Raw genomic sequence first — 27225 nt, 5'->3', positions numbered from 1 at the left:
GTGTAGGTCAGAAGTGTAAAAAGTGGTCTGGTCATTAAGGGGGTTTAAGGGAGCTGGGGTGGTTAAGTAAATTAACCCCCTCTTTGCCTTGCTTCTATGTACTAATTCTTCACCCTCCAGTAAGTGACTGTGACGCCCGGCAGTGTTCACACTGCACACCCCATTACCGCACCGCAGGCGGCTCCTCTCACCCAGCCCCGGCGTCGTGCGTTACCTAGCGCTCACTGCTCTAGGTTCGCACCCCACCCCCTCCCCAGCCTGGGCTGGGGGCGGGGCCTGGTCACATGGTCACCGCGTATAAGAGGGAGGTCACTAGGAAGCTGCATGACTGACAGCATCTGTACAGCTGGGTCAGGGAGGAGGTGACCGCAGCTCAGGAACCGCGCAGCAATAGACTACTGACCGCAAGCAGGCGCAGATATGGCAGGTAAGTGCCGGCTGGGGGGGGATGTGGACGTGCGGGGGTAACGTGCGCAGCATGGAGGTCCTGTCAGCGTGGGAGGGGAGCAGGGGTAGCCGGGCTCCAGGTGCGCTGTAATACCGGGGAAGGAGCCCGGACCGAGTGCTGGCTGCTCAGTTACTTGTACTCCTGGGCTGCATCCAGTGTGCGGCTGCTCCGCAGTCCGTGCACCTTCCCGCGTCTAATGCACCTGTGTTCGGTGTCCCCAGCCCTAGAGGTGACACATGGTCTGCATCCTCCTCTGTACAGTGTGGGGGTCCCCAGTCCTACAGGTGACACATGGTCTGCGTCCTCCTCTGTACAGTGTGGGGGTCCCCAGCCCTACAGGTGACACATGGTCTGCGTCCTCCTCTGTACAGTGTGGGGGTCCCCAGTCCTAGAGGTGACACATGGTCTGCATCCTCCTCTATATAGTGTGGGGGTCCCCAGCCCTACAGGTGACACATGGTCTGCATCCTCCTCTGTACAGTGTGGGGGTCCCCAGTCCTAGAGGTGACACATGGTCTGCGTCCTCCTCTGTACAGTGTGGGGGTCCCCAGTCCTAGAGGTGACACATGGTCTGCGTCCTCCTCTGTACAGTGTGGGGGTCCCCAGTCCTAGAGGTGACACATGGTCTGCGTCCTCCTCTGTACAGTGTGGGGGTCCCCAGCCCTACAGGTGACACATGGTCTGCGTCCTCCTCTGTACAGTGTGGGGGTCCCCAGTCCTAGAGGTGACACATGGTCTGCGTCCTCCTCTGTACAGTGTGGGGGTCCCCAGTCCTAGAGGTGACACATGGTCTGCGTCCTCCTCTGTACAGTGTGGGGGTCCCCAGCCCTACAGGTGACACATGGTCTGCGTCCTCCTCTGTACAGTGTGGGGGTCCCCAGTCCTAGAGGTGACACATGGTCTGCATCCTCCTCTATATAGTGTGGGGGTCCCCAGTCCTAGAGGTGACACATGGTCTGCGTCCTCCTCTGTACAGTGTGGGGGTCCCCAGCCCTACAGGTGACACATGGTCTGCGTCCTCCTCTGTACAGTGTGGGGGTCCCCAGTCCTAGAGGTGACACATGTGGTCTCTAGCTGGAGCACCACAACCCCCAGCATGCAGTGCCTGGTGTCTTGTATGATTAATAAAAAAAATACACTTGTATTAGGAGTTCACTGCTTTATGAAATTCCAAATTCCTAGTCCTTCCTGAGGATGGAGCAGGTAATAAAGCAGGTGCGCTGTATCTGGTTAGGAATCGGACTGATGCCCCTGGAGTAATCTGACTTATTAAAGCGCTGTTCCAGCCATAGTCGTATACATTTTTTTTTATTTTTCCCCCCCCCCCAGAATGGACATGGAACACGCATTAAGTCTTTTCTGTTTTATGGCCCCATTCAAATGATTCCATGTATGGGCCGCAAAAAAAGGCATGGACAGACAAAAAATACGTGTGCATGAGCACTAATATAACCAGGGTTGTGTCCTTTCAGTAACTGTCCGCTCCTTTCTGCTGTCTTAAAGGGATTAAGCGCTTTGCTTTAACTGATGATCTATCCTCTGGATAGATCAGCTTCTGATCGGCGGGGGTCTGACACCCAGGACCCCCGCCGATCAGCTGTTTGAGAAGGCTGCGGCGCTCCAGTAGCGCCACGGCCTTCTCTCTGTTTACCGCAGGCCCACTGATGTCACGACTAGTATCAACTAGCGTGGGCGGGGCTAAGCTCCATTCAAGTGAACAGAGCTTAGCCCCGCCCAGGCCAGTTGATACTAGTCGTGACGTCACTGGGCCAGCAGTAAATGGTGAGAAGGCCGCGGCGCTACTGGAGCGCCGCTGCCTTCTCAAACAGCTGATCGGCGGGGGTCCTGGGTGTCGGACCCATGCCGATCAGATGCTGATCTATCCAGCGGATAGATCAGTTAAAACAAAATGCATCCGTTCAGATAATGCAGCCATCTGCATTCGTTCAGTACGGATCCGTTTGTATTATCTTTAACATGGCCAAAACGTTTTCTATTGTGCACACCCCACATAATAACCATTATTTTTATTACCGTATTGTGGCAGCCTTCTAGAATGCTAGCAATTTAATCAAAACTCAAGGCAGAGTCTGTAATAAAGGTTCACCTGGGTGTTACCAGTCTGTCACTATCCAACCAGTGCTGTTAGTGTCACTGTAGGGACACCTCCACCTGGACCTTTATTGCAGAATGTGTTGGGAATTCAATTGAACTTTTAGCAGGAATAATGGAGGGATAGCACAGTATAGGGTTATACCAGTGCTCCTGGATTGTATTAATGGGAATCCAAGTGAATCCTAAAACCAGACATCAGGAGAGGTCCAAACCTTTCATGTTCTTCATGAAGCTCTTCCTCCACCGGCGTGCCCTAATTATGCCACCTCTACAGGAGGAGGAGCTCTTATTTGCAGTAACTTCCTTTTTAGAATATTCTTTCCTCATCTAGTTCTTGCTATCCATAGAGATACCGTGTCGTTGGCGGGTCTTGCGCTGTCATCCAGTTAGGACACTTCATCCAGGAGCTCAATGGAGATTTGTAAATGACAGCTTGTAGGCAGGAAACGTAACCCAAGCCCATCTACTACTGATGAGTACTAGACGCTTGACGTGTCCTTGACTGTGCTCCATGGAGGGGCTTGCCGCTGGTCAGGTGGTACAGGCCTGCACTGCCAGCTTGTGTTTCCTTCCAGGAATTTAACACTTGCTTGTCTGGCTTTAAAATCAGTGCCTTTTACATGTAAGGGTGCATTCACATGACCGTTTTTCCGTTCTTCTGATCCGTCAGAAGAACAGGACTAAAAATTATATAATTTATTTATTTTTCCCACAAGTTCAGTTTGCGTCTGTTATTTTAGGCAGGAGAAGGTCTTCCTCACAGGACTGTTTCTCCGTCAAAGGCCCCGTTTACATCTCCGTTAATGAGATCTGACACATGCTGACGGCTGGACAAAAGTTTGTCTGGCCAAAACCCAGCATTTATGCCAGAAATCGTCCGGATCACTGCCAGACCTCACTTGATCAATAGGGATACGGCAGTGGCTTGCTGGGTCCTTCTGGCTTATCTTGAACGGTTTGCCGGATCTCCATACAGAGCCTAAAATAACGGCTCTGAGGGAAGTGACCCTAACTGATGCGCAGAACAACAGAGCTAAACAGTGAGTGCGCCATGAGGCTAGTTGTAAATGGCGAGTGAGTCGGTAGTTTTCAGTGCATCTTCTGGTGTGGCTGGTGGAATGGGCCTTGAAGGCGGCAGCAGTAAATGGTTAATCTGCTGTGTGGCCTGGCTTATATCCCATAAGATGTGCTCAGGACTTGTTGACACATAGTGGTCTTCTTGTGTTTGTGCAGTGACTGATCAGTAGAAAGCAGTCATGGCTGTATATTAGGGAAGACCCCTTCCAGCCGGCCGGTGCTCCCCATCGCCAGCTGTTGGATTACGGATGCTGCCTCGGCTCTATATTTAGCTGCTCCTCCAGGCGGTCACACTAAGCCTGGTTCTCAAGTCAACAATATTTCCACATTACATATGCCGGTCTTTCGGGGACTAAGGCTACTGTTACGCGGCAATGTGTCACGCGACAAAAAGGGTAGAACTACACTTGTGACTTTTTTTTGTAATGTCAACTGCAACACTACAATTGCTCTTTTTGTTACTGTGCAACAACATTGACATTGTAAAAAATGTTGCTTGACTTTCCTGTAATGCATGTAGCCCTAGCCTAACTTTCTGATGCGACTCCTGTTGGAACTCTAGGATACCAGCTTCTGCCTCTCCTGACACTACTAAATATTACCCATGGGATTCTGGAGCCTCTTCTGATGTAATGATTTTGTTCCTCTGTTATTGCTATTAGAAGTTTCAAGAGAACAGGTGCCCTGTACCCCATAGATCGCTCAGGCATGCGTGGGGCTGCTCCATTGATTTCTATGGTTTTGGAGGTAGCAGAGTACTGTACTGTTTAGAGAACTCTCAGAAATGTATGGAGTGGCTGAGTACATACACTGCTTCATTCATTTTTGGGGCTGCATGGGGTCCCTGTTCTTTTGATCTGTGTTAAATCCCAGAAGTAGGACCCCAGGATAGGGGTCAACTTTACTGGGATACCTCTAACTCTGTATGGTAGATCAAATAGTGCCACTTGGGAAATGCGCTATCCTTTCCATGGAATGGAACTGTGACTAATACCGTACCCTGACTGATGTCAACTACGTAGAGCCAGCGAGATGCGGTATGGTCACTGGTTACCAAGGCATGACGTTATGCCGTCCCTGAGGAGCAGGTAAGGTCAGTCTTGGTAGTGTTCAGACTCCTCCTGTCCACACTGGCAGAGGCAACAAGCTGAGGGAGCCTTTTCACTGCCCCAGTGAAGCAGCTCGTTCTCAGCCCGGGTATGCTACCTTGTTTGATATAAGCTCGGTCTGCTAACGGGATTATATAGGGTAAGGGTACTTTCACACTAGCGTTATTCTTTTCCGGCACGGAGTTCTGTCCTAGGGGCTCAATACTGGAAATTTGAGCAGTTTTATCCCAATGCATTCTGAATGGAGAGAAATCTGTCCAGGATGCATGGGGATGTCTTCAGTTCAGTCACTTATTTTTTTGGTCTGCGCATGTGCAGACCGGAAGGATGGATCTGACATTGCTGTATTTTGAATGCCGAATCTGGCATTCCTGCAAGTGTTCCGTTTTTATTCGGCCGGTGATAATACTGCAGCATGCTGCGGTATTATCTCCGTCCTGAACAGTCAAAGACTGAAGACATCCTGAACGGATTGCTCTCCATCCAGAATGCATGGGGATAAAACTGATCAGTTCTTTTGCGGTATTGAGCCCCTAGGACGGAACTCGGTGCCAGAAAAGAGAAACGCAAGTGTGAAAGTACCAATGACTCTGCTTGGTGTTGGCTGGGTTGCTCCTTCAGACCACACAAACATGGCGGTGTATCTTGTATGTATTGACCTCTGGATGTTGCTGCTTTTCCATGCCAGAAGCTGCGTGTTGTAAATGTAGCACGTTTGCAGTGGACATCTCTAAGGTATGGGTGGATGGAGAGGTTCTCTCTTCTGGTCTGTGGAGGAGAACCGATCTCTGAAGCCCATATGCCCTAATGGGGATCATAGACAGGGGTTGTCCTGGTCAGACCATCACTTTATACAAAAGGCAACAATTTGACATAAGTCTTCTGTATGAGGACATAGTAGTTAGTGTAGTCGGCAAGCATGGCAGGGATGACTGATAAGATTGCCTTCGTTCTGCGGGTCTTGACACTTGGACAACTACTGACTTGGAAGAGATGGTGTTTTATTGCTGTTTGGCAACATCAGGTCCTCTGTGCTGCCAGAAGATGCCAGGCTCTGGACAGCCGCCAGGTTTTGAGCAGTGTCTACTATCGGATGTATTGGTTTGGATTCATGTGCGTCCATGTGTTATGTTTGGTGTGAGATTGGAAATCACATTCCATCCCTCACTCCCACCTTGCCCCTAAAGGGTTTGTCTCACTTCAGCAAGTGGCATTTATCATGTAGAGTTAATACAAGCCACTTACTAATGTATTGTGATTGTCCATATTGTCTCCTTTGCTGGCTGGATTTATTTTTTCATCACATTATACACTGCTCGTTTCCATGGTTACAGACCACCCTGCAATCTCAGGGGTGGCTGTACTTGCACAATGCAGGAAAAGTCTGTCTGCGGGTCCCACTGCTGGGACTGCACCTAGAACGACCACCACCAAGCACTGCTCCCATAGAAGTGAATGGGAGCGCACCACACATGCGCAGGCCATTCTCCCATTCATTTCTATGGGGCGGATGGCAGTGCTCGGCTATTTTCGGCGGCCCCATAGAAATGGGGGGTGGCTGCGCATGGGCAGTGCACCCTCCATTCATTTCCCGGCTCTGTTCTTATTGTAGGTGCGGGTCAGACAATGGGGGGGGGGGGGGGGATATCCTAGCAATAAGCCCCATTGTCTGACATGGGAAACACCCCCCCCCCCTTAACGTTCTCTACATAATAAATCCCACTTACTGAAGTGGGACAACCCCTTTAAGGCCTCATGCACACAACCGTTTTGGTCTGCATCCAATCAACTTTTATTTTATTTTTTTGCAGATTGGACACAGACATTCATTTCAGTCTGTATTCATTGTCCTGCTGCCCCTCAAAAAAAGTCTTGTCCATTTTGTGGACAAGAACAGGCATTTGAAACATAGTGCAGGACCAGTGGAAGGGAAAATGCAGGATGCACATGACCGGTGTCCATTTTGTAGACCACAAAAAACTGATGCAGCAGTGTGCATGAGGCCTAATTCTTCTGATCAATGTCTGCACAGCAGTATGATGTCCACTATAATATAATAGTGTTCATTAGACTGGTGTCTCTTTTGGCTGCCATTCACACAGCCTTTCAAGTGAGCAGGTAAGCCTGTTACTCTGAATAAATAATGGTCTGTTCCAGGAAAATGTGCACTACTCTGTGAAGGAATGCAGGTCATAACTGCAAGCTTCTGAGGGCTTTATAGTCTTACTAAAAACTATTTACAGACTGGTATTTGTGACTGAGCAGGAGATTAGACTAAACAAGTTGTAATGCCACCTCTGCCAGTGTGACTTGTACAGGGTAACTGCTCCCCTGAATCGGTGCTGTAGTACCCTCTACTGGCCATACAGTAATCGCTTTAATAATGTCCTATCACTTTGACAAGAAAAATACAGATAAGAGTATTCCCATCTCAAAGATGGGAAGAGGCAGAACATGGACCAAACCAGGGCTATGGAGTTGGTTGAAATGTACTGACTCCAGCTTTAAGGGCATCTGTTGGTCCCCATGTCCATATGTGATATGAATATGGGACTGACTTTTACATTGCCTGGCCCTATCTGTGTGCTGTCCACACTTTTGTGGCACCATGTTGTCGCAAAAACCCCAATGCTGGATGAGCGGTGGACTCCGAATTAGAAGTTATGGATATCCATAGAGAAAAACCAACACAGGCATAGAGCTGTGTTTTCAAGAGTTTCTAAACTTTAACCTCTGCTTTCTTTAATAATAAAGCTATTTTCTGGATAATTTCCAACTGAAGACGTAGTCAAATATTTACGTCATTAACTCATCTTGTCTATACGCCTAGAACGTCTCCTTAATCTTAACTGTGGGTGCTAGCCAAATGCCAGTACTCCTAGTGCTTGTTTAGATTGCTTTCTAACAAGTGTTGGTGGGGGCAAGGGGTGACCTTGCAGTTACTGAACTTTCCACAAGAAGCTCACAGTTCATTACACACAAAAATGGCAGTATGAAATACAAACATGGAGGCTGAGGGCACAACATGGAGTCTTAACCCTCACACACCATAGAAAGGAATGGGTCCAAGTGCAGTCTGCAAAAACATATCTGACGCAGACCGGAAATGCGATCGTCTAAAGGTCTTGTCTAGGAATAAGTAACTTTTCACAGGTGCCCACAGCCTTACTCTCCTATGGAAAGAATCATACTTCCCTATGCCCCACCCCTCTGGTCATGTGTCTCTATCTTCTGGTCTGCAGCTTGTTTACTTCCTTTCTGGCATGGTCATCTCCACTGCAGCCAATAACCAAATTCAGCAGTGGAGATTTGTCCACAAGAAACCTGACGGCTGATGCCAGTTATTGGTTGCAGCGGAGATGACTATGCCGGAAAGGAAGTAAACAAGTTGTGGACTAGAAGATGCACACAGGAGTCAGTGTGCAGGACCGGAGGGGTGGGGAGTAAGTATGATTCACAATAGCTGAGGAAGGCTGTGGGCACCTGTGAAATTACTTATTCCCAGACAACTTTCATAGCAAGCACTGAATATAGCAGCTACACTTCTATAAATGTTTCACTCATTTCCATTTAGGCATGCACAGGACTTCCTGCATTTCCAGGACATGCCTTACCATACTGTATTTTTCGCTCCATAAGACGCATCTAGGGTAGGGGAAGAAAATAAATGTTTATCAGAAACCCACCCCAAGCTTCATCAGATAAAAATAAATTAACTTTCCTCTCCTGCTCCAAACCATATGCTCTTCCCATACTCTCTGCTCCCTGGTTTTAATCTGGCCTGTGCTGTATTGTGAACTGCCCTCACATCAGGTCAGTGTGCCTACATGTTCTGACTGTACAGCATCAGGACACAGTACATGTGTGGTGCCTGGAAGACCAGGAAGGGTGAGTACAGCTGACTCAGCATTTCACGCACTGCTCCCCTGCCTACCAATGACTGCCTCCAAGCAGCCTTTAGCATTTGCACCATAAGACACTGCCATTCTCACCTGCTTTTGGGCAAAAAAGTGTATTATAAAGTGAGTATATCTTTTCTAACTTTCTGAGAACATGCCTACTTGCCTAGATTTCTTAAAATGGTGGCATAGTGCACTGCATATCTAATTACAGGCTTTTAGAACATTTAAGAAATTGTATTCCAATCAATATGGTTTAAGTTCTACCTTACTAGCCTGATTACTGACACAATGGTAAGAAAGCACAATGTTAAAACTTTTCTACAGGAAATGTATGTATAATGTAGGGATGAGTGAATTGACTTGGCTGCTTCATCTGAAGTCGCTTCGCATAAAACTTCATTGTAATACTGTATGTGGTGGGAGCTCCGTACAGTATTAGAATATATAGACTCCAATGAGCCGAAGTTATTACTCTGTAAAGTCTCGAGACTTTGTGTAATAACTTCATGAATTACTGTTAAACTTGAAACTGAACTCTGGTTCAGTCCCAAGTGGTACCTTGGAACCAAACCTGTTGTTGTTTTTTTTTTTTTTTTTTTTTTTACAGTAATTGAGTAATTTACATAGTCTCGAGACTTCACAAAGTAATAACCTCAGCTCATCAGAGCCCATTCTAATACTGTACAGTGAAGTTTTATGCAAATTGACTTCGGATGCAGCAGCCAAAGTCGATTCGCTCATCCCTAAATGGTTATTGGCTGGCAATGTTGGATGAACTGTCTGGAGGTGGTGCCTTCGTTATATTAACAGTTAAAATCCACAGCAAAAAAAATCAGTAGCTGAAAACGGGTCCTTTTTTGGTGGCAGATCTGTTATTTGGTGGTTTTGGAGTTTTTATAAGCATTTAGAAGAGGTTGTGTGGGGAAACTGGAGTTTGAATGTGAGTTCGGGGACACAACAGGCTGAACCAGTGGCATGTTGACAGTGTGAACATCCCCTGAGACACTGACCTATTTGTGCGAAGTTGGCTCTCTGATCCAGAAGTCGCTGAAGGTGGTGACATCAAGCACAGGTAGCCCCCTTTCATCTACAGTATATAGGTCCCAGATTGTGGCTGTTATGGGTCTTTTGGGAGGACCAGCCTTTTTTTGAAAGTTGAGAAGATAGTGTAACATGAGGTTTTTTTTCCTCTTGTCTGGGTCTTTCTGTTGGTCAGTAGTTCCTCAGTGGCAGATGATAAAGTGCCTGCTTCTCCTAGGAAGCATTGCAGTTGGCTTTGTCACTACACCAGGACTGAGGCAGAAGGGAAGTGACTGAGTATGCTAATCCACCACTAAATGCAGAAAAGGGGTCAGAAGAATAAACAGCAGAGGGTGCTGCCAAAGGGGAAAATCTAATTGATAGTGAAATATTTTATTGCATGTACACTACCAGAAAAACATGAAAAACATAATGCTTTTGAGCTGTAACTGACAAAGTAAAAACTGCTAGTGGTGCTTGGTTACTGATCACACAGCCAAAGTGGTGCACCCCTTATTTTGGGTTGTTAAAGGTATGTTTAGGCAGGGTCGCATTAATAGTGGGTGGCATCTTCCCTTGTGATACAGGCTTCCACCCTGGCATAGTAGTGGCCTTACAGATGCTGGTTATCTTCCTGTGGTATGTCACTCCAAGCTTTTTCAACTTGGCCTTGTAGATTTGCCAAGGTGGTTGATGGCTTATGTGCATGGGAGATCAGTTGCCCCATCCTGGCCAGAGATTCTCAAAGGGGGGGGGATGTCAAGTGAGTAGGGCAGAGGAGCTGCTGGATACCCTGAAGAGCACTGTGTGGCCATGTCTCCTGGATAAAAAGCTGTAGGACTGGTAATGCTTTTCATGGGAAAACTCCTTTTAAAATGTTTAAGCCTTGATGTAAACCAGCACCACAATTGCAGCCTTTGCATAAGCCAATGTGGCTTGGATTTTGATGGCTTTAGACAAGTTCATGAGTGTTAGAATCTGAACTGTTTTGGTTCTTCTGAAAGGCTTCTTTCTCTGGTAGGCATTCAAGCACAAGTCTCCTAATAAACTGAATTTTTGGCAGAAGTGAGCCTAAAAAATGTAGGTGAACCCAAGTGTCCACAATGTGCCGTTGTCATCGTGTGTGTGTGTGCTTTACTTCATGTTCTTGTGCAGATTAAGTAATGGCCCAGCATGCTTGTATGTTACTAAGATAGGAACAAGATTGTTCCTAGATGAATTGGGTACTATTACATTTGGCTGAATCTGTAAATGCCTGTTCTCCATGAACTCATGCCTGAATAAGCTGTTGGCCTATTTGATGAACACAGTATGGCCTGCTGTCTGTGTATCCCTCAAGGAATATGGACTGACGTATGTTATGTTAGGGTAACAAGCCCTTCTGTTCAGTGGTCTGACATTTGAGGTTATAAGCTGAGCAATGAATGCAGGTGATGAATTAACTGCTTCTACAGCAATTGAACAAACTATCAAGTCTTGGGGCTGGTTCACATTAGTGCTCTGCACCATACAGTGACTTATGAGATGATTACTAAACATGGTCACCAATTACTAGCTCTTCTATTACAGTATAGTGACTGCACCAGAATGACCAGTGGATGATGGGTCAACTTTAATCAGTTGTCTGAAGTGAGATGGGTTTAAAACTTAGTCCACCTATGTTGGACTATCACACTACTGCACTGAACTGGATGCATCACTGTAGTTTGATAGTTAGTTCCTATCTGATTGTGGATCTATTGTATTCAATGGTACAGTACACTAAATCTGCAATCGGATAGGAACTATCATAACCTCATCATTGTAGTTTATGGGAGTTTCCCAGACTGTGGTCATGTGAATAGGCCCTTAACCTGATGGTCCAACATGGGTAGAGTGCCAAGCCCATCTTCCTTCATCAGACAGCTGATGAAAGTTGACTTTCCACAAGTATGTCCTGTGGATGACGTCACCGTGTGCTGGAAAAGAAAAGCTAGTATTTGCTGACCATATTTGTTCATGATCTCAAATTCCCTGAATTTGGTGATGACTAGATAACTTATGTCTAATAACTTGGGCACACTGACTAGCTGTCATGCTTGATGCATCGTGATCAGATATTAGTCAATCTACAACTGTGCCTGGTAATGGCACCAGCTTCTGGTTGACCAGGATCTATGGTAGCCTCACAGTACATTGGAGTGAGCCTACCAAGTGTCCTTACAATGAGTCACTGGAAAATGCATTTGCAGATGCTCTTGTATAATAAATCAGGAGGTGGCAATGCTGTCTGGCAGTTAAAAAGGTCTCTGCAAAAAAATTGGCCACCTGAGTGTCTAGTGTAGGTTTTTAAAAACAAAGCTTCAAGGTGACTGGGGTGTTCATAACTGATCCTAGATCTGTGCTGCCACAAGCTTTCTTTTCTTGATCTCATTTTCATAAAGGGCAAATGCAGTGTGGGTGACAATCCCAGATATTGCATTTACAGGCCTAACTGGCAGTGTATACATGGATGGATTTAGTAGACAATGGGCACAAATGTTCTCTGGGCCCCAGTGCAGTGGAATAGGGCCTCCCACCTACAGTGTGGCAGAAGCCTTTGGAACAGTCCTAGGCTCCATGGCCCAGATGTGACTCCCTATACACCTTCGGGCATGACTAATGCAGGGCTGCAAAAATCTGTATATGATTCATGTGTATTATGTAGTGTTACTTTTTGTGGTCTGAATCCATACAAACTCTTCCCACATGCACAAACTGCTCATCCATACTGTATTCCAATATTGTCTTTCAAACAGGGAGTTGGTAATGCTGCATTGACATATTGATGCTATTTTGACTTCTACATGATTATCAGTTCAGTGCTGACAGCTTAGCTGGTCAGGCTCTATAGAACACTGCCAGGCAGTGCACACCCTATGTTATCGGTAACCAATCGCCGCTCTTTAGTACTGCCATGCTGACTGCTTCACAAGAGGGAGGACCAAATGTTGCTGTATGAGATAAATATTGGGGTCACTCACCATTAATGTGGGGCACATAGTGTTAAACAGATTGGTTTGTCAATAGTAAAAAGTGTACAGTCTCGGGATAGAAAGAAAAAAAACACTGCCACAGCACTGCAAATTGCAAACATTAGGGCTGCAGCTAACAATTATTTGAATAATCGCTTAGTTGTCGATAATTTAATCAGGGAAAAACACAAATTACAAAACAAAGGTTTATGATTTTACTTTAAAAATTATGTTCAAAGGCCATATTAAAACAGTGGATGGCGCTGTTATGGGGAGGGGATCTGTGGATGGCGCTATGTCATCCACAGATCCCCCTCCTCCCCATAACAGCAGGCTATTCTGGCAGTAACTTTTACTCAGCGCATCTTTATTACCTTACAATGAAGCTCAGGTAACAGGCGGCGGCGTAACGCACCTGCTCCGCCCACTTTATGAATGAAGTAGGCGGAGCAGGCGCATCATGTCCACTCTGCCGGTTACTGGAGCTTCATTGTAAGGTAAAATAAAGATGCGCTGAGTTAAAGTAAACCACCCACCCGCATAGCAACAAATCAGCAATTATGCGATAACCTGGATTTGTTGTCAACAAATCCAGTTATCTAATATTATCAATAACGTCAATTGCTGCAGCCCTAAAACATAGTACAATAATGCTGTAATTATAGAAAATATTCTGGTGCCAATGCTACACTTATTGTAAGTTTCAGATTCTTGGCAAATACATTTTGTACTAAATTATTTGGGCCCGCCTGCCGACATCAAGGTGATCTCTAAGACTGCAACCTCACACTAAATCCTACCTGTTGTGCCATAATGGCCACTATAAAATTCAGGGAGTGCTGGGTCCACTCTGCTTTTTACTATTTTTGGTGCCATCCTCAGGATAGGTCATCAGTATCAGATTGGTGGGCATCCAATACCCAGCACCCCCACCGATCAGCTGTTTGAAGAGAAACCTTCTTTTGTTTACCTGTTGCAACTGCAGCATCAAGCAGTGTAACTACAGCTGTGGCATCCACCATTGCTTCTATGGGATGGCTCTGTCCTAGGCACTTGAACAGAGCTGTCCCATAGAATTGAATGGGGACACCATAGTTGTAATTACACCTGCTCACCACTGCAATTGTGGCCAGCAGGTAAATGGGGAGAAGGCAGTGCTTGTACAAGCACTCATCAAACAGCTGACCAGCGGGGATACCAGATGTCAGACCCCCACCAGTCTGATTACCTATCCTGAGGTAAAAAGTAGACAGCCCCTTTAGTACTTTGTGCCTCACGTTAAAGGTAAGTAAACCTATTATACCTTAACCCCAAGGTCGTCCCCCCCCCCCCCCCCCCCAACTCGTCCATTGGTCATTGTAAATAGTTGTGCAGGTTTTTTTTTTTTTTTTTCCTGAGAATCTGGATGCTACACTTGGCATTGGTATCAAATTCTTAGTTCTGGTATCATGGCATGCATATGCAAGGACATATGTTAATTAACAGTCAAAGCTGAATTGACTTATTGCATTTTCTGTTTTACCTCTAGATCATGCTTTTGTCACTCTTGCCACAAATGACTCTTATGCGAAAGGAGCATTGGTACTGGGGTCATCTCTTCAAAAAAATACTTCAAAGAAGCTGGTTGTGCTCATAACCCCTCAGGTCTCCGACTCCATGAGGTGCGTTGTCCTGTTGCGTTCGCTGAGTGATGGGTAGGACTGTGCCAACATCTTGCTTACTTCCGTTTTCTCTACAGAAAAGTACTAGAAAAAGTTTATGATGTTGTTCGTGTTGTGGATGTCCTGGACAGTGAGGATTCTGCTCATTTGGCTTTAATGGAGAGACCAGAGCTTGGCGTCACCTTAACAAAACTCCATTGCTGGGCATTGATAGAATACACCAAATGTGTGTTTCTGGATGCAGATACAATGGTAAGGCTAATCTGATCTACTTATTGGGACTCTGAGAGAACTGTAGATGCTCATCTTAAGCTGCTTTATTTTTTGTGACCATTTTTAAGGTTTTACAAAATATTGATGACCTGTTTGAACGAGAAGAACTGTCTGCAGCCCCAGACCCAGGCTGGCCTGACTGCTTTAATTCTGGAGTGTTTGTATACCGGCCATCTATTGAGACCTACAACCAGCTATTACAGCTGGCCACAGAAAAAGGCAGCTTTGATGGTAAGCAGAACAGATGGTAAATGCAGTGATGCTTCACTCTTGGGCCTGAGTTTCTACGCTCCAAATACAGTAGTCAAGGACTTGGCTGCCTAGCTTTACAGAAACCTAAACTACCCCTCTGACTTTTCCCACTGGAATTTCTTTTCCTATAGTGGAAAGATGTAAAACACCAGGGCTACGGCATGGAATGGTCCGGTAGACAACACCTAATTAACAAATGCCTGTAGCAGAGGCTTGTATGTCCTGTGTTTCATACTTAGCTGAAGGTCTAACCTTTTTAGAGCTGGCATTATTTTAATGGAAACATGCTACAAAAAACAAGCCAAAACTTTTGTTAAAGCACCCTAAAGTAGAGATGCCTGAATGAAATGAGGCCCCATTAGGAGCAGCGCTGCAGTAACCCAGCATGACAACTACACTTTGAATGGTGCTTCCAACACCGGAGGCTGCAGAGAACAGCAGATTGCTAGGGGTGCTGGACCCCCACAGTCTAATATTGATGACCTATCCTGCAGCGCTACTAGCTGTTATGCCACAATCTGAGACTTATCCCCACTCACACCAGGTCTAAATAAGTGGGCATAAGTGGGCATGGCATAGGCTGGGAAGGGGCCCGTCTCCTTTACATGCCTGTTTCAGGCGTAGAAAAAGGTATAAATGGAAGATGGCTAGGAAGCTGTCTTACATTTAAAACAAAGCCTCAATGTACAACCATAAGTCAGGTCAAGGGATGAGTAACCATGTAAACCTATAGTGTTAAAAGTGCCCTAAATATTCAAAAAATATCTTATTTAATTGTAATACACATCATGGTTTATAAAATATTCGAGATGGCAAAAAAAGTATGAAGAATCAGCAGGAAACCGGATGCTGCAATCCACTGGCCAGTGTCGCTGCTACCACCAGAAGATGGGAAAACATGTCAAGTATGCCAGTGATACATTTCAGAATAGTTACACTATGCTGTGAATCACCCTGATATATAATACAGAAGGTCATCACCCTGGTACATAACCACTAGATGAAGCTCAATTCAAAGTGTAGTTGAAGAAAAATAATAAAACCGCGAGTCTAGCAATAGAGGGGAAGATAAAGCCCTCACACAAAACCTTATAATAAAGGATGTGGAGGAGCTCATCTGTGGACTTCAGATAGAAAGTTGAAACATACCATGAGACATGATGGAGGGTAAAGGCAGCAGGCATGGGACAGGCTAGGAACCTCGACACATGTTTCGCCTCAGCTTCGGCAGGAGGTGAGTGAAAAAATGTGGCCAGATGTCCCATATAGCTCTAACACATAAGATCTCGATAAACAATCACAGCAGCTGATACTTACTATCGAGCGCTCCATGCCTCATGATGCACGTTGTGCGTTCCAGCTCGCCTCCCAAGGAGATGTAGCGGCGTCCCCACGTGACACAGCGCGCAGCGCATCACAGCGCTGCATCAGCTGATCAAGTAAACAGGATAGTATGTCTAATGTATAACCCCAAAATGGGGAACCCTGTGTACGGACTCAATATGGGAGATGTCAATTATTCAGAGGGCGCAAATATGAGACTGGATAAATCTAGACATCGATATTATCAAGGGGATAAGTGCATATTACCATGATTATTGCATGACATACCCAGTCACAATATATACATGCCATAATTTGACCAGAAATATAGTGCCTCATTGATTCAGTAATACAAAAATTACAATAAACATGACATACATTATCATGAAAGTATAAACTGTACAATATACACTATCATGATTACACAATAATTGTATAAACCAATATTGGCATCACAGAGCCTAATAAACAATATACCCAAACATGTGATTAAAAATGCATCAGACCCAGATTATACATGTAAAAGTCCATCATAGTATTTCCATAATGGACTTCATGTTTACCATGCATATGGATCGCCTCTCTCCTCGCACCTCCAAAGATCAGGTTATATGGCCACACAAGAAACTGTATAAATAGAAAGTAAATCAAATCACTAAAGTCAACATAAAAACTAAACCTAGAGAGGATTTGAAACTCAAAGCCTCATTCAATCTAGGAGTTACAGTATTGAGCAGAACCATCAATTTTGTTTCTTTTTTGGAGGAGACAACGTATCCCCCAATCCCTGATTGTACACTGTCTATCCCTTTAAAAGAGATACCTCTAGGGTTACAGTTGTGGGCTTCCCTAAAATGCTTCGCCACTGGTTTCAGTTTTTTTGAGTGTCACATTCAGTGATCTCAGCAGCTGCCTTGATATGACTAACATGCTCAAACGCTGCTTGTATTAGTGAATTTATCTGTCATCATATATTGGCATGCAGTACAATCACCACATGGAAAAAATCCCCACTGTGGACCCTTATCACCAAATCCCTTCCAGGTGACCAGTGGTCTCTCAGAAATAACTTTCTTTAAATCTGTCAGTCCGAAGGACCTGCCAGTGTCTTTGGAGGATGTCCTGCAGTTGTCTCCATTGAGCATTAAAGTTTGTGATAAATCTAGGGAAACCATGCTCTCCCTTTCTTGTGGGGGGCATGATTTAACAGGTTGTCCCTAGAGTTTTTGGCCCTAATATATCCTTTCCTAATCACTTTTTTTGCTGTAACCCCTCCAAGAATCTTCTTGATGGATCCTTTGCCTCGCTCAACTAGCCTCATTGAAGCATATCTGCCTAGCTCTATAAAATTGACCAATAGGTTTGGCACAAGAGACCTGTGGATGATAGGAGGAGGAGAACAGCAATGAGTTGGTGGCAGTGGGCTTCCTATGTATATCAAAACCTAAAAAGCCCTCATTCTCCAGTGATCGCAAGGTCCAAGAAGTCCACATGTTTCCTACTATAGTTCCACGTGAGTTTGATGTTCAGATTAAGATCATGTAGAAACTCCAAGTGCGACGTTGAGCCCTGCCAGATGAACAAAACATCAATATACCTCGACCACGAGACTACGGCGTCATGACCCTCCAAACTTATGACTCCAAACTTATGACTATCTCTTTCCCACAGCCCCAGGAACAAATTAGCATATGAGGGTGCACAAGTCACCCCATAGCCATTCCCCGGAGCTGTAGGAAGTAGCAGTCTTTAAATGTTTACATTATGTTGACATGTGTCAATGCAAATTCTAATGTCATGACCAGGTCAATTAGGTCTGTCCAGATTAGTTGTTTCAAAAAAATCTTGACAGCCATGGCAAATGGACGTATACAGGGACTCAACGTCACATGTGACAAGAAGCATGTCACTATCCAGATGCATCCCGTTGAGTCGCTTCAGGATGTCAGTGGTGTCACAGACAAAGGAGGGTAAGGTCTCTGTAGGTAGAATCCACAAAGCGGCAGATTGTCTCCCACAAACCCCCAATTCCAGATACTATGGGTCTCCCTGGTACCAGTTTAAAACTGGCAAAGGATCTGTCAAGTTGTGAAGAGGCCAGCTTCAGGGTTTATTAAGACTGGCGTCTAAAATGCTGGTCTTAATAAATATGCCCCATAGTCTTTTGTAGAATGGCTCATTGCGGAAAGTGCACAGATCTGTGTCCTATGCTTGTCTGCAAATTGCAGACCCATTGAAGTCAATGGGTCAGCAAAAATGTGCATACAACGCAGCAGCCGTATTTTTCAGATTCTCTATTTGCAGACTGCAAAACTGATACAGTTGTGTGCATGAGGCCTAATGTGTATGGGAGCTTTTACTTGGTAGTTGCCTTCTAACTGTCAATTGACGTCCTAAATGTCGCAAGTCTTACAGAAAAAGGATACACTACAGATGCAGATTACCAGTAAGATGAAGCTAAGATATTTGGGAAATGTCTAACGATACAGAATTTTATTTATATTTTTTTGCATTATTTTGGTGTTTATTTCAAAGTGGTCTGTTTTAAGTGCTAAAAGTGAGATTATACCTGGTTTTATGGCACTTTTGCTGAAGTCTGAGCCTATGCCAGGCAACCCCCTGGTGTACTTTAACACATAGGTGTAAACTGCATAGCACTCACACCAAACGTACTAAGGTGAACCATTTTAATTTTTCGCAGGCACACAAAGCAAAGACAGACTTAACCCATTCGCTACTAGCACTGTACATGTACAGAGCTGGAGCGATGTGAAAACAGGGCACCTGCTCGCACATGCAGGAGATGCCATGGTCAGCAGATCTCTGCGGTTTCAAACGGCAGAGACCTGCAGCTAATTACCGCGACTGGCAACAATGCTGATCGCGGTAATTAAATGCTTTAGATGCCGTGACAGTGAGATCGCAGCATCTAAATGCACAAAAACGGTGTGGCCAATTTGTGTATCGGCAGTTGCGCTGAACACTTTTAGCCTCGCTGACGAGGCTGAAAGTATTCATGCTGTAATTCTTATTTTGGCCAGGATAAGAAATGAGCAATATTGAGTTTAAATGGCATTTTAAAAATCCCTGATGGAACAAAATTAAAAATTCAAAAACATAATTTATAGGCTCATAAGTCACAAATTTAAATTAAATGCATAAATTTAAATTCCCCCCCCCCCCCCCCCCCGCCTTGCCATATAATTAAAAATAAATACCTAAATCATAAATATAAATGTCATGGGTATCACTGTGACCAAAAACGCCCATACTATTAAAATAGAAGAGAAATTCCAATTTGGTGAATGGTGTAACGGAAAAAGGTCAAAATGGCAGATTTGCTAATATATTTTTTCCATTGCTTCTCTTACCCAAAAAATGTAATGTGATCAAAAAGTCACTCCAAAATGGTATCAATAAAAACTACAGTTTGTTCTGCAAAAAATGAGCCTCTAAACAGCTCAGTAGACATGAGTATAAAGTTATGGGGGTCAGAATATCATGATGTAAAATAAATATGATCCAAGTTTAAATTTTATTTTTACACTAGACATAACATAAAGAACCTATACATATTTGTAATCACACTGACCCAGAAGGGCATGGTTTAGTTTTTCCGTAAACTAAACGCCGTGGGAACAAAATCCATAAAACTGGAATTTTTTTTTTTTTTTTTTTATTCCACCCCATTTGGATTTTTTTTTTTACCACTTCCCACTAAATTTTAGGCTATAACTAATGGTGGCATTACAAAGTACAACCTGTCCTGCAAAAAATAAGCCCTCATACAGCTATGTTAGGCTTTCACACTAGCGTCGGGGCTCCGCTTGTGAGTTCCGTTTGAAGGGTCTCACAAGCGGCCCCGAACGGATCCGTCCAGCCCCAATGCATTCTGAGTGATGCATTCTGAGTGGATGCGGATCCGCTCAGAATGCAGCATTCAGCCTCCGCTCCACAGGTGGACATCCGTACGCTGCTTGCAGTGTTCGGGTGTCCGCCTGACCATGCGGAGGCAAACGGATCCGTCCAGACTTACAATGTAAGTCAATGGGGACGGATCCGTTTGAAGTTGTCACAATATGGCTCAATTTTCAAACGGATCCATCTGAACAACTTTCACACTTAGAATTTTTTTCTAAACTGTAATGCAGACTGAATCCATTCAGAACTGATCTAACATCTGCATTATAGGAGCGGATCCGTCTGCACAGACACCAGACAGATCCTCTCTGAACACAAGTGTGAAAGTAGCCTTACCGGAAATATAAAAGTTATGGCTTAAGGAAAACGGGGAAGAAAAATGAAGCAGAAAACTCTGGTAGCCTAAGGGTTAAAACGGACTGCTGCAAATGATGTCCTTCATGGTTTTTATCCCCTGTGGTGCAGACAGGAAAGTTGTAAGCTACTCTGGTTATTTGCAGCATTTTAGTCATTAATTAATACTTGTGTTGCCTGATCAAAAGAATGTGAACCTCAACATAAGAACTTGGCTGTGAACTGTACATAACGGGTGTTTCCTCTATAAATTATGTCGCCTGACTTGTCAACAAAAGGTGATTAAAATCTGTTTCGACAAGAGACAATACCAGCAAAAAGGTCTAGACTGTTAGATTTAGACAACTAGTAATGGGAAAGGATTGAACTTCTGGTACAGTGTAAAGCTGGAGAGTCATTGGGCCTCTTAGCAGCTCTCTTCTAAGGGTACTTTCACACTAGCGTTATTCTTTTCTGGCATAGTTCCGTCCTAGGGGTTTGCATATGTTTTATTCCGGTAACAGAACTGCCTGCCGGAATCCTGCCACAGGTGTGAAAGTACCCTTAGTATTCACTTCTATCTCCTACCACAGATTTCTTGATTAGTTTACATACACTTGCAGGAAAGTGTAATATGCGGTTAGCTGAGTGATTGGTGCTGGTAAATGGGAGACACTGCAGCTTAAAAGCCAAATGAATATTACTACATGGCCAGATCCATTCAAATAAAAAATACTCCTGTTCCACAGGGTCTCAATTAAGCCTCAGCCACAGTGATAGTTGCCGGTAGGGTTGTAACGGGTATCGAACTATCGCTATGATACCAGGATTTGCCATTTTACAATATTGGACTGCACAGCCTAGTACCGGTTAGGGAAAATGGCACGCACCGCCCTCGGTGCACACCATGTTCTCAGCTGGCACAGTGGAGGGGAAGGAAGGGTTGTGAAGCTGCCACTAATGCATATAACTAACCCTTAAATACAAATGTAGGAACCCGGCCTCTGACAGGGTGCGGCGATTGGCCAAACCACATCAATTAACCCCTCAGGTGAAGCACCTGAGGGGTTAATTTACAGGGATCACCGCACTGTCATTGAGGCCAGGTATGTGATCTGCCTACACTTGTATTTAAGGGTTAATCATATGCATTGGTGGCACGCACGCTCCCACACCAGTATTCTCATTGGCAGTGGCCACGCCCCCTTCACTGTTGTATTCATTGGTGCAGTGGCAGCATCCAATTGGTTCTCCAGCAGTGCTGAAGCCTACTATGGCTGCCATGGTAAGCTCCCTGCTGTGTGCAAAGGGCAGCAGGGACAGTGTAAAATCATATTCCAAAACTGGTCTGAAATATTAAACTCCTATACGGTGAACACTAACAGAAAATAAAAGGAAATACAAAAACGCATGGTTTTGTCTTGGTATCATGACAACCCTACTTGCTGGCTGCAGATCAAAATGCCACGAGGACAAGGCTTTCCTCTGGCTGCTCTTAATTCCAGCTGGAGCCAAACAAATGGAGAACTGTCTAGTACAGTGCTTGTTTGAAGAGAATTGGTGCTCGGTATGGAACTACAAACCAGTGTGGTGGACTAGTGACATCTCTACCTGGCAACTAGGGATCTTGCTCACTAGGTTTCTGACAAGTAATGTATATCTTGGTAAAGGCATTATCTTGCAGGATAAAGGTTCATCATGTATGGTGTTTGTGGCTACATCGTTTGATCTCTGCCGCTTTATTAATTGTGCCTATTTTTTCCTTTTTTAGGTGGTGACCAAGGTTTACTGAACACCTTTTTTAACACCTGGGCAACAAAAGATATCCACAAGCATCTACCCTTTATTTATAACTTGAGCAGTATCTCCATATATTCCTATCTCCCGGCATTTAAAGCGTAAGTGCATGTCTGATTAAGGAATCTCTCATTGTGCAGGTTCACCGGTGGGGGAGTGAAGACTTGGTTACCCTGTATCAATGACAAAACATCACATGTGAATTCCTTCCCCACGCATGGACATCAGGTTACATTGACTCCTTACAACTGCTAACATAAGCATGACTAAACTTGGCTTCTAATCGTGTGGTTTTATCAGGATATCAGTAGCTGTGCATGAATGAGCCCTTCAAAACCAGATCACTGAAGGAATATGTACTTGTTTGGCTGGGACATCATCTCTGCTACACCCTGTTTCTAATGCGACTTTCTCCTCAGTAAGGTCCTTGTTCCCGATAGACATATTTGCAGAGTTATCAAAACTTGAAGGAAAACTGTCACCCGTTATAACTAGTTAGATTCCACTTCATTTTTCAGAGATCCTTTTGGGGAAAGAATGTGGAATCTGGCTATAGGCAATTAAGCCACTTTTCCTTTATCAGTTTTGATGTCCCCCATATCTATAGAACTTTGATGCAAATAAACTTCATGAAGCCCTAAAGCCTGAACACCACTTGTATAGAGAAGCTTTGCACATTAAATATATCCATACCCTGGAAACTTGTTGGGTTTGTTTTTAAATAGAACCGCATTTGCTGATATTTGACCTGCAATATTTTGCCTTTTTAGGTTTGGTGGCAACGCAAAGGTGGTGCATTTTCTTGGTAAAGTGAAGCCATGGAACTATACCTATGATGGTAAAACACAGACTGTGAAAGGAGATATACATGACCAAACTCTCATTCATCCAGAGTTCCTCAACCTCTGGTGGGACATCTACACATCCAAAATCCTGACACTCTTAACAGAACACGGAGTAGTTAAAGATGTCTCAACTGGCTTGAAAGCGGTAGGTCTTCCTGTGACTGCTCTGCTTTCTGAATCCTTTTGACTTTGCATTGGGTCACCTATCTATGTATCTTGACTGCAGAGCACAATTGCTCCATTACAGTTCTAATGACAAATTGTGCTTAATTGTAAAGACTAGAATTTCATAGTTGGGATCCAATGTTTTAATTGAGTTCTAATGATGCAGCGGTGTCTGACAACTAGGTTTCAGAGTGTTTGGCTGAGCAGGCGTGAATTAGAACTATGCTGCTAACATGGTTTCCACCCCTTCTCAGCCAGTCACTGGCAGTGGGCTTTTCCTTATTTCCTTATTCACTTTAATTTCATGACTTTAATGGGAGCTGCACTGTAGTAGCTAGCGCCCTGCACTGTTGATGCTGTGTAGTTCAAGCACCAACTGCTGGCAATGGCGCTACACTGAACAGCTGATCAGGGATGATGTGTTGGACACCTGGTGATTGCTTTTCCATGCGATAGGCGATCGCATACTAATAGCTGGACAACCTCTTTAAATCATGAACAAAATAAAAAAATTGGTACTTCACTACTAATCAGTAAATCTGTATTTGCTTGATTTGGACACTGCATGAGTGAGTTGCTGAATAACTTTTTATGTACTTATTGTGCGTATTACACATGGGATTTTCAGTCGGTTATCTACAGTGAAACTCCGACATGTCTAACTGCACCCACTTTACAAAACTGGAATGAATGGTGGAGAAAAATGCAAAATGTCTAAATTTTGCTCAAATCATTTTAAAGTTGCAAAAGCCTAGTTTCTTCTGCCAGTTTTAAAGACAGAATTCTGGAGTGCAGGGCTTGATAAATTCCCCTTAAAAGTTGACTTGTAGCACTTGTCTAGTTGACATCTGTAGGAATCTAGCATCTAGATAAAACTGACAGTAAGACACAGATGGTGTGGTAAGATTATAGCCTACTTTCACTCTCGTTTTGTGCAGATCCGTTCAGATAAAACAGATCCGTTTGTATTCTCTAACATGGCCAAGACAGATCAGTCTTCCAACACCATTCAAAGTCAATGGAGGACGGATCTGTTTTCTATTGTCTATTGATCCCTTCATCAGACACAAACGCTGCAAGCAGTGTTTTGGTGTCCGCCTCCAAAGCAGAATGGAGACTGAACTGATGCATTCTGAGCGGATCCTTTTTCCATTCAGAATGCAAACTGTTCCCTTTTGGACCAGTTGTGAAAGCCCTGAACGGATCTCAAACGGAAAGCCAAAATGCAAGTGTGAAAGACTAAGACTGACAGGAACTGCATGCTTTATTTGCATGGGCTGTATTTGACGCAGAGGGTTCCTCCTTAATGGGGTATGAATTCTTCAACCTTTCCACTTTTCTATAACTATTCACAGCTGTCGGGCTTGGTCTGCTCACTGGCTTTCTCTTGTCGCTTCTGTAGAGAAGAGGTATGAAGAACTTAAAATGTTGTCAAGCTGCTCTGTACAATTTGCAGACCTCATGCAGTTCATATTTTAATTTTTATCAACTGTCGTTAATTTTGAAGTTCTTGCCAGTTTTGTTTAGTTCTGCTTTGCCTGGCTCTTTGCATGGAAGCTATCCATTGGTTTCCTCATTTTAGTTTTGTTCTTGCTTTGATTCACATCTGGTGAAGATGCTTTATGTATTTTCTTTGTTTTAACCAGGAGGAGGTAACAGAAGCAGTGTCACAGATGTCCATAGCAGCGGCAGCACCTCCACCCCCACAATCTATATCTTCTGAAGAACGCAGGGAAATGTGGGAACAGGGCCAGGTTGACTACATGGGAGCAGATTCATATGAGAACATCAGGAAGAAGCTGGACACTTACCTCCAATAGGATTGTAATGTCTTCCACAAGCACACAATGAACTTCAACAATCTAGGACTGTCTACCACAATGTTTACTAAACTGCTAGGAGCTTTACTAAACCTCAGTTGGTGGATTCTTCCACCCTTGTAAGTGGGATATGTAAATTAAGCATCCTTTTGTTACATGCCCAGTAATGTGCAACTTGTCCAGATTTGCAAAATGGCTTCACTGGTTTTAGGGGTATTGGTTACCAAATCTGCTCACACAAACTGAGTAGCACTTAACTGGTTAATATGCCTTCCCATCCAATACATTTTTCGAAATGTTTGAACCATTGATGCTCCTGTTCCCAGATTCATTGTCTTGAGCGGTCAAGGATGTGACTCTTCTGTCTGCCTTTTTAGAGATCAGAACTGTTCAGGTTCCTTCTATGTACAGATGTTTGAATGCTCAAGCCAGTTCTGCTCACATACTTTACCAGGCAGTGTGAGCTAGGAGCACTGTGAAACCTTGGAACTGCTTCCTTTTCTGTACCTCAGAGGGTTAATGTAATGCTTCTTTCAAACCAACTGTAACATGGCACTTCAAAGAAATAAACTGGCTTTGGTCAGTAGCTTGTATATATTTTTTTTTCTCATTACCCAGAGTGCAAAGAGGTGGTGAATAATGGCCCACACTTACTATGATGGTGCAAGACAGACTTGGTGCATCTAGTTGAAGACTTGACTCAAATGCAACAAATGAGAATCCACTGCACCTATCATGCTAAGGAGTTGTATTTTAGCAGGAAAAGGGCATGGTAAAATTGCCAAAGTGGACAGGTAGACTTAAAAAGCTACACCATGCCTAAGTTCACTGTCTACATTACACTGAATTAGATGTGCCCCACTGTATCAAATTTTTACTTTGCAATAGCCTCTTCACATTGGACAGCTCAATAGTCCAAGCACAGCAGAATGAAACGGCACACACTTAATTGCAGGTTAATATACAAAAGAGTCTAGCCTTTCAGTGGATGGGTGGTATGGTTTAGGATTGGGTTATGATTGTGGACAATCTCTCTAAATAACTTGCTAAGTTATTGTCTACAGTTTCAATGGCTTGGGACTCTTAGAAAGTAGCAGTCATGTCAGAGCTGAAAACTCCACTTTTCTGGCTCAATCTCTCCATTAAACTTTATTGTATAGATTTAATGTCACAGTATGCAAGAATCCAGATAAAGCGCCCCCAATATAAATACTATTGTCATTTGCCTTCACCCATAACAGCACCAGGAGAGAATCTACCAGGCAGAGCCTCTTGCTATACTCTGGTTCCTGTCTTAGAGGACACCTGTGGGTCCATGTGTTACCCTGGGTGAAGAGCAGGGTGTAGCTGCTCCTGGGTAGCTGTGGAGGTGGCTGTCCCAGTTGGCAGATGAGTTCCACACATCCCTGATTTACTGGTCCAAAAATCTGACCTGCTCAAAATCTCCTTTTGAGGATGTAGGTGCTGGAGGTCTTGAGTGGCATGCAGCACCAGAGCTGGAGGCTTACATGGGTTGTATCGGTTCAGCAAATGACGTATCGGGGATGGGCAACCAGCAGCTCTCCAGCTGTTGCAAAATTACAACTATCAGCCTACAGCAGGGCATGGTGGGAATTGTAGTTTTAGAACAGCTGAAGAGCCTCAGGTTGGTCATCCCTGGCATATATCATGTAGAGCAGGGATGCTCAACCTGCAGCCCTCCAGCTGTTGACTGTCTGGGAATGCTGGAAGTTGTAGTTTTGCAACAGCTGGAGGGCCGCAGGTTGAGCATGCCTGATGTAGAGTTAATACAAGGCACTTATTAATGTATTGTGATTGTCCATATTGCTTCCTTTGCTAGCCAGACTCATTTTTCCATTGCATTATACACTTCTCATTTCCATAGTTACAGCCACCCTTCAATCTAGGATTGGTGCCCATGCCTGCACACTATACAGAAAAAGCCAGGCCTATGGTCCTGGCCACCAGAAAGGCTAGTGCATGTGGTCTGGTTTTCCCCAGCACCTCCACAACAGCACTTGCAGGAGGGTGTCCTCTGCCCCCAGGACAGGAAACGACGCAGGAGAACATGATTTAAAAGGCCTCCTCCCCTTGCCTATTCAGTCGTGGTTTCCTGTCCTCGGGATGTGTGGGAGCCTCTCCTGCAGTACCAGGAATGTGTTTATTTTGCC

General features: G+C 44.4%; 1 protein-coding gene across 1 annotated transcript; it reads left to right on the top strand.

The window, feature by feature from the left end:
- Positions 1-273: 273 nt before the first annotated feature.
- GYG1 (glycogenin 1) lies at positions 274-25640 on the top strand. The gene is made up of 7 exons (XM_040428035.1): positions 274-427; positions 14193-14325; positions 14403-14577; positions 14667-14829; positions 22199-22325; positions 22995-23214; positions 24881-25640. The coding sequence occupies exons 1-7, from the start codon at positions 421-423 to the stop codon at positions 25052-25054; spliced, it is 999 nt and encodes a 332-aa protein (XP_040283969.1). The 5' UTR covers positions 274-420; the 3' UTR covers positions 25055-25640.
- Positions 25641-27225: the final 1585 nt, after the last annotated feature.

The sequence above is a fragment of the Bufo bufo genome, chromosome 4 (assembly GCF_905171765.1).
Source record: "Bufo bufo chromosome 4, aBufBuf1.1, whole genome shotgun sequence".
In the NCBI taxonomy this organism is placed as follows: domain Eukaryota; kingdom Metazoa; phylum Chordata; class Amphibia; order Anura; family Bufonidae; genus Bufo; species Bufo bufo.
The sequence above is the reverse complement of the archived record's forward strand: the minus strand, read 5'-3'. Positions and strand labels throughout refer to the sequence as shown.